The sequence below is a fragment of the Octopus bimaculoides genome, chromosome 27 (assembly GCF_046866305.1).
Source record: "Octopus bimaculoides isolate indiv1 chromosome 27, ASM4686630v1, whole genome shotgun sequence".
NCBI lineage: Eukaryota > Metazoa > Mollusca > Cephalopoda > Octopoda > Octopodidae > Octopus > Octopus bimaculoides.
In genome coordinates, this window is record NC_142954.1 from 3,948,728 (window position 1) to 3,961,227 (window position 12,500).

General features: G+C 38.5%; 2 protein-coding genes across 7 annotated transcripts in view; one reads left to right on the forward strand and one right to left on the reverse strand.

Annotated features, from left to right (window-relative positions):
- The window catches only part of LOC106879119 (chloride channel protein C), a 44,300-nt gene that overhangs the window by 20,269 nt on the left and 11,531 nt on the right, over positions 1 to 12,500 (reverse strand). The window contains exon 1 of one of the 3 annotated variants that reach the window (XM_089343755.1): positions 7,362 to 7,462. The exons of 1 other annotated variant lie outside the window; for it this stretch is intronic. In XM_089343755.1, coding sequence (XP_089199881.1) covers positions 7,362 to 7,367 — 6 coding nt within the window. In that variant the 5' untranslated portion in view covers positions 7,368 to 7,462. Of the gene's footprint in view, positions 1 to 3,846; positions 4,014 to 7,361; positions 7,463 to 12,500 lie in introns of those variants that run through there. One more of the 3 variants, XM_089343756.1, reaches the window with a different exon arrangement.
- Positions 4,293 to 9,657, forward strand: LOC106879120 (uncharacterized). 4 transcript variants are annotated; one of them, XM_052977250.2, is made up of 2 exons: positions 4,293 to 5,126; positions 8,269 to 9,657. In XM_052977250.2, exon 2 carries the CDS (start codon positions 8,656 to 8,658, stop codon positions 9,505 to 9,507), a length of 852 nt encoding a protein of 283 aa, XP_052833210.1. In that variant the 5' UTR covers positions 4,293 to 5,126; positions 8,269 to 8,655; the 3' UTR covers positions 9,508 to 9,657. The 4 variants fall into 4 exon arrangements, with proteins under 4 accessions (XP_052833210.1, XP_014784045.1, XP_089199884.1 ...); XM_014928559.3 differs by lacking the exon at positions 4,293 to 5,126 and adding an exon at positions 5,157 to 6,183; XM_089343758.1 differs by lacking the exon at positions 4,293 to 5,126 and adding an exon at positions 5,157 to 6,056.

Below are 12,500 nucleotides of genomic sequence, written 5' to 3' on the forward strand. Positions count from 1 at the left end.
GTCGTCCAACCCATGCTAGCATGGAAAGCAGACGTTAAACGATGATGATGATGATATATATATAAATTTTCTTACCAAAGTTGACCTGTAAAAATTTAAACCAGTATATTTAATCTATTTTTCAAAAATACTTTCTCATATATTTTTCTAATTTTAAAACAACATTTGATACATCATAAAAATTTTATCTTCTCCATCTCTGACAATACTTTCGTGAAACAATCATAAGATGCATTAACAAATTTAAGCTGTCATGTTTCATATAGTTACATATATTTTTAATACAATACTATTTTAGACATATATATCTTTGTGAGAAATCTTTTTGATATTAAATTTCATGTTATTATTTCAAAATACATTATATTCTTTTATTCTTTTACTTGTTTCAGTGATTTGACTGCGGCCATGCTGGAGCACCGCCTTTAGTCGAATCAAATCGCCCCCAGGACTTATTCTTTGTAAGCCTAGTACTTATTCTATTGGTTTCTTTTTGCCAAACTGCTAAGTTACGGGAACCTAAACACACCAGCATCAGTTGTCAAGCGATGTTGGGGGGACAAACACAGATACACAACATATACACACATATATATGTATATACATATATACGACGGGCTTCTTTCAGTTTCCATCTACCAAATTCACTCACAAGGCTTTGGTCGGCCCGAGGCTATAGTTAGTAGAAGACACTTGCCCAAGGTGCCACGCAGTGGGACTGAACCAGGAACCATGTGGTTGGTAAGCAAGCTACTTACCACACAGCCACTCCTGCGCCTATATATATATATATATATATATACAATTAAAAGGGTAAAGGATTATCAATTTATTAATAAATTAATAATTAATAATTTTTATGAAGCCCTTCGGTATGAAAACACCATTAGCTGCTATTTCTGAACTTCGGTATGTGGTGAAGCAACTGTTGCTGAGCCCTTAATTATGTTTATATATATATATACATATATACAAGCATACATATATTTGCCACACATCCTGTCTCTTAAATTACATTATCTGGAGGTGATGTTACAATCACACGCTCTCTTGTTTCAGACCCACTCCTTAATGCTTTGGCCTTCAACTGACCGAATATTTTCTGAGTGGAATTTTGCAGATGTATTCCAGAATACAAGCACAGATTATATTCTGGGATTACTGCAGTGGTTGAGAGTGGCGCTGTTGATGCAGTGGTGTTGATCCATCGCTCAGTCTGCCACTACCACTGCAACCACAACCGTCCGATCATAGGATGCGCATTAACTAGTCTCAGCTCAAGAGCTGCAGCCATGTTGGATCACCGCCGTTAAGCAATGCCAGTTTATTTTGCAGGAATTTGGCAGTTTAACCCAAGTCTCCAAACTCTGTGGTTAAGAAGCTTGCTTTACAACCATGTGGTCATAGGTTCAATCCTACTGCTTAGCACTTGGCCCCTTGGGTAAGTGTTTTCTACAATAGCCATGGGCCGTCCAAACTCTTGTGAGTGGATTTGGTAAACGGAAACTGAAAGAAGCCCATCGTATATATGTATATATATATATATATATATATATATATATATATATATATATATATATATATATATATATGTATGTATGTATGTATCTATATGTGTGTGTGTGTGTCTATGTTATCCCCATCGCTTAACAACCGATGTCGGTGTGTTTACATCCCCATAACTTAGTGGTTTGGCACAATGGACCGATAGAATAAGTACTAGGCTTACAAAGAATAAGCCCTGGGATCGATTTGCTGAACTAAAGGCGGTGCTCCAGCATGGCCGCTGTCAAATGACAAACAAGTAAAATACAAGAATAAAGGGCAGCGCTCCAGCATGGCCGCGCTCCGATGAAGGAAACTAGTAAAAGAACGAAGAAAACTAAATCGGTTTCCGCCCACCGGCCTTCTATCAGTCGACAGACATCTTAACGGAATCACGAGAGTTGACCCCTGACTTTAAACCCAAAAGAAATAAAATATATAAATCATCTTTTTTTTTTTTTTTTTAATATTTCAAGGGGTAAGATGTGGGGACAGTTTTGCTTTTCGTTTTTCCGGGGGTCGATAGAACATTTTCAATGAAACATCTCAGACGTGAAAAGAAAAACAGAAATATTTTGCAGAAGACAATACCCGCCCCTTTGACACACACACACACATATCTATATACACACACACACACACACACACATATATATATATACATCCTACACATACATACACACACACGTGTGTGTGTTACTTATGGACTTTGGTTCTTAACAGAAACTAAAGTGTGTTGGTATATATGTATGTTTACATATATATACGTGTTTATATCTATATATATATGTGTGTGTGTGTGTGTGTGTGTGTGTGTATCGATGTATTAATGTCTATATTGCTCAGATCTCGTGGCCCACGATCAATAATGCTGTAATTTTGGGTTGTTTTGTTCGTTTTCTTTGCGTGTTTGTTATTGCTATTTTTATTTCTCGTCTTGTCTTGTATGTTTTTTCAATCTTCTCTCCTCCTCCCCTGTTTTTAGGAACAAAACCTCCGAAAAAACTATCTTTGTTCCCTTCCTAACCTCATAACCACCGATCAAACCAGCTCAACACACGGAATGCATAATAATTGTTAAAGGAACATTAAACACAAGAACAACACTACCGTCCTATATATATATATATATATATATATACGAGATGTTGTAGAAAAGTTCCTGGTTTTAAGGGTGTCGCGATGGACCTGGTTTGCCGAGTCCTTTTTACAGGGCTTAAAAGGGTACAATAAGTGTGAGAATATCTGAGAGGGGAATATGTGGAATAAAATCATAGTTAACTGATCCTCCTGTATTTTCTTTTACCCACAGCCAGGAACCCTTCGGCTCTCTCTAGCATAGATAGATAGATAGATAGATAGATAGATAGATAGATAGATAGATAGATAGATAGATGGATGGATGGATGGATGGATAGACAGATGGATAGATAGATAGATAGATAGATAGAAGGATGGGTGCATAGATAGATAGATAGATAGATATGCGCGTAAACAGGTGATCGTGTATGTGCGTGAACGCACAAGTGTATACATTCTGTATTTGGACGTTCAAGATGAAGAAATTAAGCCCCAAAAGACACGACGAAAATTTCTTTATTTCTTCTGTAAGATACACAGAAACTAAACGAAACACACAACGTGTGTGAGTGTGTGAGCGTGTATACAAACATTGGAGAAAGTAAAGACTACGTTCACCCAGTGGTTAGGGTTTAGGGTTAGATGTTAGGGTTTTGTAACGCCGAAAACAGGTGGTGTACGTATTCTTTACCGCCGCCCAAACATTTTATATATATATATATATATATATATATATATATATATATATATATATTATATTATATTATATATATATATAGGGATGTCTTAAAGAATGGACACACTGGCCAGTTATCCCTAAGGACCAAACGTGTGCAGAAATGGGTGGGCGCAAGTCTAAGAGCTTTCTGCAGATCTCCGTATGCTTGTGTGATTTGCTGACAATTAATAAATGCAAGGTGGGGCCCAGCGCATTAATTTACCCCAGGAGGCGGGGTTTAGAATACTATGAATGGAAACCTGGGTTTGATAGAATGAGCATGTGTTCGAATATACAAAGAGATGAAAGAAACAGCTATTATGGTGGTGGGTAGTCTCCGTGGGAACATACAGACATATACATACATGAATATACACACTATATATATATATATATATGTGTGAGCGTTATATAAATTGTTTCATATATATTGTTATATATATGTGTGTGTGTGTGTGTGTGTGTATATATATATGTTATTCCCACAGAGGCTCGAGACTGACCTGTCAAGATAATTGCAGCAACGGTAACAACATCGTAATTATCCAGTGAAAGATATAATGCTAACTAAAGTAGAAAATATACTCTGGGCGAGCACCGATTATAGGGGGGATTTATTTTACACGGAGGTTTTTTGTTTCGCAACACCGTGCCTGAATCTTAATTCTGTTAAACTAGTCGTTCATTCTTTCATTCGTTTATTCTTTTATTTATTGTATTTATAATGATGAGGTTAGTGAACAGGTGCGTGCGCTAGTACATGTCCATATGTGTACGTGCGTGTGCATATATATATATATATATATATATACTCTTTTACTTGTTTCAGTCATTTGACTGTGGCCATGCTGGAGCACCGCCTTTAGTCGAGCAAATTGACCCCAGGACTTGCCGAACCGCTAAGTTACGGGGACGTAAACACACCAGCATCGGTTGTCAAGCGATGTTGGGGGGGGGGGGGGGGACAAACACAGACACACAAACATACACACACACACACACACACATATATATATATATATATATATATACGACGGGCTTCTTTCAGTTTCCGTCTACCAAATCCACTCACAAGGTTTTGGTCGGCCCGAGGCTATGGTAGAAGGCACTCACCCTGGATGCCACGCAGTGGGACTGAACCCGGAACCATGCGGTTCGTAAGCAAACTACTTACCACACAGCCACTCACTCAGAGTTTCTTTAAATTAGGAGATATTCTTTTACTACTCTAGGCACAAGGTCCGAAATTTTGGGGGAGGGGACCAGTCGATTAGATCGACCCCAGTGCGTAACCGGTACTTAATTTATCGACCCCGAAAGAATGAAAGGCAAAGTCGACCTCGGCGGGATTTGAACTCAGAACGTAAAGACAGACGAAATACCGCCCGGCGTGCTGACGTTTCAGCCATGAGGTATTGCATGATCAATTCAACACAATGTAAATAAATAAACCATGTATTCGACAGGCTAACCCGAATGCTAAAGGGTTAAATATGTTTATAGGGATAAAGATACTGAAAAATATCAATAGACCAGAGTGACAAACAAACAAGGACAGTATGAGGTGGTCATGGGATGTGCTAAAAACAACAGCTTAATACGCCTTAAATGACGCACAAAGATGTTTTTTTCTTTCGGTTTTCGCATAATCGTATGAACTCACGTGTACCGAATACAAATTCCTAAAAATTTTCTGAAAATCCTGAAAAATAGAAAAGTTACGAGGAGTTATATGGGGTACGATAAGCAGAATCACGCCCAATTTTCGTCATTAACCATTTCAGTAAGTATAAAAGCCGGATCGTATCTATTACTGTCCGTTAGTTTAAAAAATGTAGATTCTTTATTTTTGATGTGCTTTTGAGGAAGGGAGATTGATAAACCTGGGAGGGCGATCTTTCGGTACGAGTTCCTGGGAGTTCTTCAGCAACGAAAATGTTATTTTTCATTTTTTTTTTTTTTTTTTTGTCTCTTACTTGCTTGCAGTCTTTAGACTGCGATCATCCTGGAGCATTGCATTGGTTTTTCTTTCTTTTAAGCCTAGTACTTAATTTATTGGCCCCTCTCTATTTTCGCCGAACCGCTAAGTTACCTGAACGTAAGCAAATCAAAATCGGGTGTCAAACGGTCGTCACACATACACATATTATACACCACGGGCTTCTTTTAGTTTCCGTTTACGAAGTTCCCTCACAAGGTTTTGGTCAGCCTGGTGTCATAACAGAAGACACTCACCAAATTCCTTGACCACTCAACCACGCCAGCGACCGTCCATTAATATTTGACTTTGGTAAGGCTGCGAGCTGGTGGAACCGTTAGCACGCCGGACGGAAATACTTAGCGGCATTTAGTCCGTCTTTATATTCTGAGTTCAAATTCCGCCGGGTTCTGAGTTCAAATTCAGGGTCGATAAAATGAGTACCACTAGAACACTGGGGTCGAGTTCATCGACTCAGCCTCACCCCCGGAACTTGTTGGCCTTGTGCCAAAATTTAAAACCATTAATATTAGACTTTCGATTTTCAATTGTCTTTTTTACGTTCAACTTGTCTCTCTGAGATTAGATGGTTGTGGTCAGTTATTTTTTAATTATTTTGTTAATTAATTAGTTTGGCGATCGCTCGTTGCGTTACCATCAATTTTTTTTATACAGAAGAGACACATTTTGGGTGGGACCGGCTTTCCGTCGCAGTTGTTTCATCTAATTGATTTGGTGAGATTTAATTCAACTTATCGATCTCTTTAACCAAGCAACTGTTTATATATATATATATATATATATGTATATACATACATATCTTAGCCAAAATATTTGTGAGAAAATATCAGCATTTTACCAGGTAAAATTATAGAAATTATTGTGAAACTGTTCATTATTTAAATTCAAACATCTTTCAAAGTAAAGGACATCAGTCTCCTTCATGTTCTCTTCGTGAAATTATCGGATGTCACTTCGTTACTTCTGGTCAGTTTAATCCATTTATTTATTCACCAGTTTGGTGTATTAGAGCTAACTTTATGTCCGTTTATCAATATAAACCATATAAAGACTACATGCACCCCACATAACCCCTCATAACTCGTTTATATTATGGTATTTTCAGATAATCTTTGCGAATTTGTGTTCTACATACGATTATTTTGCAAAAACCCCAAAAAACAAAATGTTTTTCCCCGTTATTTAAAGGGCTATTTAGCTGTTATTTTTAGCACATCTGACGACCATCTCATCCCCTCCTCGTTTGTTTGTCACTGACGTATTGATGCTTTTCAATATCTTTCTCCCCATAAATACATTTAAAGGTCTGTAACGGTCAGTTCTTCGTTGCAGTCGAGGGTCACCAATTTGTAACGGTATTGTTAAGGTGGAATCGGTGGTCACCAATTGTAACAGTCGTTGTTAAGGTGGAATCGGTGGTCACCAATTGTAACAGTTGTTGTTTAGGTGTTTTGGTTGCCAGTATGCAAGACGGAAGAAGAACAGTGATCGAAGTTGTAAAGAATCATTTATTTACCGTTACTTTGTATAATGCCCTCGACGGGCAGGTGTGGGTATCATAGAGTTATCTTTTCTTGTATATTGTTGCTGTTTATATAAAATAGTGGAGGCGCAATGGCTCAGTGGTTGGAGGAGAGGTCTCGCGATCATAGGATCGCGGTTTCGATTCCGCTCCGGCAGGGGATGGTGGCGAACACTGCTGTACTCTTCCACCACAACTTTCTCTCACTCTTACTTCCTGTTTCTGGAGTGCCTGTAATTCAAAGGGTCAGCCTTGTCACACTGTGTCACGCCGAATATCCCCGAGAACTACGTTAAGGGTACACTTGTCTGTGGAGTGCTCAGCCACTTGCACGTTAATTTCACGAGCAGGCTGTTCCGTTGATCAGATCAACTGGAACCCTCTACGTCGTAAGCGACGGAGTGCCAACATATGTTTGGTCAACTGCTAGCCGCCTTAACTAGGAATTAGAGGAAGATGGAATGAATGTTAAGTGTAAGGAATCGATAAAATGATACCTTCATTGTGCCTGATATTTAAACAGCAGTGGTGTTATGGTAAGACCCTGTATCATAGTTGACATTCTAACTGGATTCTGCCTGTGACCATTTCTGTGTCATCTCTTTTTTGCCAACTCACTTTTTCCTACGATGTTTTAGTATTTATAATTATCCAAAGTAGTTAGAAGGAGAGACATATTGTTGAGAACAATGGATTTCGTTGGATGTCTGTTATCTCTATTCTAGTTTTTTGATAGCCTAGAAGAGGTTAGAAGGGTCAAGTGGCAAAGCCATTATTTTTTTTAAGGAAGTTGTCTGGCAAATGTAACTGCTGTCACTCAGAGAAAAACTATTGTTTTACCGTGAGAAAAGTGTTGTTGAGCTGTTAAGTGAAGTTTGGCTATCAAGGATCGAATCCACGCCATGCCTGCATGATCCACTACAGGTCTATTGCTGGGATTTATGTAAAAGCTACAAAAAAATTTTTTTTTTAATTTTTTAAATTTCAAAAAATTAAACAAGTTTTTTTTTTTTTTTGCATAGTCATATGAATTCCAGTGTCCTCATCATCACCACCACCATCATCATTTAATGTCTGCCTTCCATGCTGGCATTGATGTGGATGGTTTGACAGGAGCCAACCTGACAGAGGGCTGCACCAGACTTCTGTGTCTTTTTTGGCATGGCTGGATGTCCTTCCTAACCCCAATCACCCTGCAGAGTGGGTCGAGTGCTTTTTTTATGTGGCACCAGCACAGGCGAACACAAATTCACAAAAATTTCCAGAAAATTCCAAAAAATTGAAAAAAGCTATGAAAGTTTACATATCATGTGTAAAACAAAATTCTACCCAGAAATATATTAAAATTTCAAATTCAGAACTTCTACTATATCTTATACTGTTTCTTTTTTTTTTTTTTTTCAGAATTTTGGAAGTCAGAGACATTGAAGAATTTTTTACATACAAAGCATCATCAATGTTTATTACGTTTTGATTACTAAAGGATGGTATTATACAAAATAGATGTAAACCTGTTTATGTAAGTCTTTGGTAGAATTACCATGAAATATTGAAATATTTCCCCAGTGAGATTAATTGCAACATTCTTCTCCTTGATTGTTTGTGATGTGTACAAAATGGTTTTTCCATTGTAATCATATTCAATGAACTTTACGTCATCTGTAGATATTAAAAAACAAAAATGTCACAGTTGCTAGAATTAAAAGCAACAGGAATATTTGTCAGGAATGAAATATAAAAACGAAAAGCGAAACTTGTGTTGAGGTGGAAGAAGAAGAAGAAGTAGAAAAAATGGAAAATGAATTACATGAGGACCAGGTTGGATTCAGAGCACCCTCCAAGAGGATTGATTATTCCAACAAGCTGCTGAAAAACAATGGAAAAGCTATGTACCACTGCGAAATCTGTAAAAAGTCATTCTCCCAGAAAGGTAACCTAACTATTCACAAACGCATTCATACAGGAGAGAAACCATATCAGTGTGATATCTGTGGAAAATCCTTTGCTGGAAGCAGTGACTTAACAACACATAAACGTATTCATACAGGGGAAAAACCATATCACTGTGATATCTGTGGTAAATCATTCTCTCTTACAGGTAACTTAACTACTCACAAGCGTACTCACACAGGAGAGAAACCATATCACTGTGATATCTGTGGTAAATTATTCTCCCATGTAGTTAGCTTAAGTAGTCACAGGCATGTTCATACAGGAGAGAAGCCATACCATTGTAATGTTTGTGGTAAATCATTCTCTTTAAGAAGTAACTTAACTGTTCACAATTATATTCATACAGGACAGAAGGTATATCACTGTGATATCTGCGGTAAATCGTTCTCGCGAAATAGTGTCTTGGCTATCCACAAACACATCCATACAGGAGAAAAGCCATATGACTGTGATATCTGTGGTAAGCTATTCTCCCGGAGTGGGGATTTATCTAACCACAAACGTATTCATACAGGAGAGAAACCATTTCACTGTGATATCTGCGGTAAGTCATTTGCTCAAAGAAGTAGTTTAACTGCTCACAAACGTATTCATATGAAGGACAAGCGGTATCACTGTGATATCTGTGGGAAAGCATTCTCTCGGAAACGTCAGTTAACTACACATGAATGTATTCAGGCAAAAGATTAATTCTATGAACATCAAAAATCATTCAAGGAAAGTAATATTTATTGGCACTTTGTCGGTTATGACAATGGGGGTTCCAGTTGATCCGATTGACGGAACAGCCTGCTTGTTAAATTAATGTGCAAGTGGCTGAGCACTCCACAGACACGTGTACCCTTAACGTAGTTCCCAAAGAGATTCAGCGCGACACAGAATGTGACACGGTTGGTCCCTTTGTAATTACAGGTACAACTCGTTTTTGCCGGCTGAGTGGACTGGTGCAACAAGAAATAAAGTCGGAATCTTGGGGTTAGTAGCCTGTGCTCTTAACCACTACGCCATATGCCCATGGGCTGTAAGGGATGATGATTAATTTGCTGTTAACAATAAATAATTATTAAATTCCCAATCTCTATTTTCTTTTTCTTCTGTTATATATATATATATAGATAGATATAATAGAAATATGTTACAAAAACAATAGAAACTACACGTGGAAATGTAAGGGGAACGTAAGCAGAAAAATAAACGAAAATGCACATTGGAAATCAAAAAGAAGGTAAGGCTTTTTATGAAGAGTAACGATAGATATATACAATTAGATGAACTGAGGTAGGAATAAAAGTCATTGTTGTGAGATGTTAAAGAGATTCAAAAGCATACCGGTTTCGTAATATTACTAATCATTGCTCTGATTCGGTGTGCATTCAGAGCAATGATTGGTAATATTACGAAACCGGTATGCTTTTGAATCTCTTTAACAATTCACAATAATGACTTTTACTACCTTTATTCCTACCTCAGTTCATCTAATTGTATATATATATATTGTTACTTTTCATAAAAAGCCTTACCTTCTTTTTGATTTCCAATGTGCATTTTTGCTTATTTTTCTGCTTACTTTCCCCCTATATATATATAAATGGTCGTGACTTCTGGTACTTGATTGATGAAAGAAAACCAAGAATGCCCTGTCTTTTTCACCTGTCCTTCTAATTGTTTCTCTTGTCCGCCTTTATGTCGTCTACCTGTCCAAACGTTTTAATGCCCTCTATTGCATTTTTGTTCCATATATATATATATATATATATATATATATGAAAAGCTGAACATTAGAAGCATCAGTTGTGGCGTGCAAGAGAGACGATTGCGCTGGTATGGACATGTGGTGAGAATGGAGGAGGATAGCTGCGTGAAAAAGTGCCACACCCCTAACAGTTGAGGGAACCCGTGGAAGAGGTAGGCCCAGGAAGACCTGGGCTGAGGTGGTGAGGCAAGACCTTCGTACATTGGGCCTCACCGAGGCGATGACTACGGACCGAGACCTTTGGAAATGGGCTGTGCGTGAGAAGACCCGGCAAGCCAAGTAAGATCGTTGCCAGTGCCCCTGGACTGGTTCTTGTGCGGGTGGCACATGAGATGCACCATTTTGAGCGTGGCCGTTGCCAGTACCCGCCTGACTGGCTCCTGTAGGATTTTCGAGCGAGATCGTTGCCAGTGCCCCTGGACTGGCTTGTGCGGGTGGCACATAAAAGACACCATTTCGAGCGTGGCCGTTTTCGTGCGGGTGACACGTAAAAGCACCCACTACACTCTCTGAGTGGTTGGCGTTAGGAAGGGCATCCAGCTGTAGAAACTCTGCCAAATCAGACTGGAGCCTGGTGTTGCCATCCGGTTTCACCAGTCCTCAGTCAAATCGTCCAACCCATGCTAGCATGGAAAGCGGACGTTAAACGATGATGATGATGATGATGATGATATATATATACATGCATATATATATATATATATATATGCAAACACAATTGCAGTGTAGAAGGTGTTTATAAGCCATTTAAGAAACATACAAAATCCGTTTGATTCACTTCAACATTTAAATTTAATATGCCAAAATATTTTCGTCGCTTTGAGACCGTGACCTGTTCACTAACAAAATTCCGTGCTGTATATATATATACACATATATATATATATAGTTCTGTAGATTAAATTCAAGGAATACTCAGCCACACGACTGTAATATAACGTGAAGGTGGTTAAGATGAGCACACAACTAATATAGTCATCGTCGACTCAGACGGAGGATGCTCCAGCCTTTCATGTTCGCGCGCACGCGTTACAGTGATAATAACCCAAGGGACATAATTCTGTCTAAATGCAGATTTTGGCAACAAGGGAGTAAACTCCCCCTCCTCTCTCTCTCTCTCCTCCTCCTGTCTCTCACTGCAACTTTTTTTTAAATACACCGACTTTGTTAGTGTTATTGTTGCTGTAGGAGTTGGTGGTAGCCATCCATGAGCATGTCTGATCACAGCAGAATATTTTCCAGAGACAGGGACACACGAACAGGCAGAAAGAGGACAATGGAGCGCAGTGCAAAACTGGTACTTTGTTTATCGATTCTGAAAGGATATAAAGGCAAAAGCTGACTCCGGCGCGATTTAAACCCTGGGCGCAGAGATTCGCAACGATTATCGTAAAATATTATGTCTGATGCAGTAACGACTCCGTTAATTGGTTGACTTATGACCTCTGATTATAAGATCGGCATACACACGCACACACACACACATATATCTATATATACATACACATATACAGTATATATGTACGCGCACACACGTATATATATATATATATATATACAGCATATATGTACGTGCGCATGCATATATATATATATATATATACATACATACATACATACATACATATGCGATATATATATGTACGCGCGCGTGCACGTATATATATATATAGAGAGAGAGAGAGAGAGAGAGACAAAGAGAGAAGGCGCATGGCTCAGTGGTTAGAGCGTCGGGCTCACAATCATGAGAAAGTGAGTTCGATTCCTGGACCAGGCTTTGTGTTATGTTGTGTTGTGTTCTTGAGCAAGATACTTTATTTCATTTTGCTCCAGTTCACTCAGCAGTAGAAAAGCATCATGATGTCACTGGTACCAAGCTATATCGGCCCCTTTGCTATTCCTTTGGATAATATCAGCGTGGGGGGGGGGG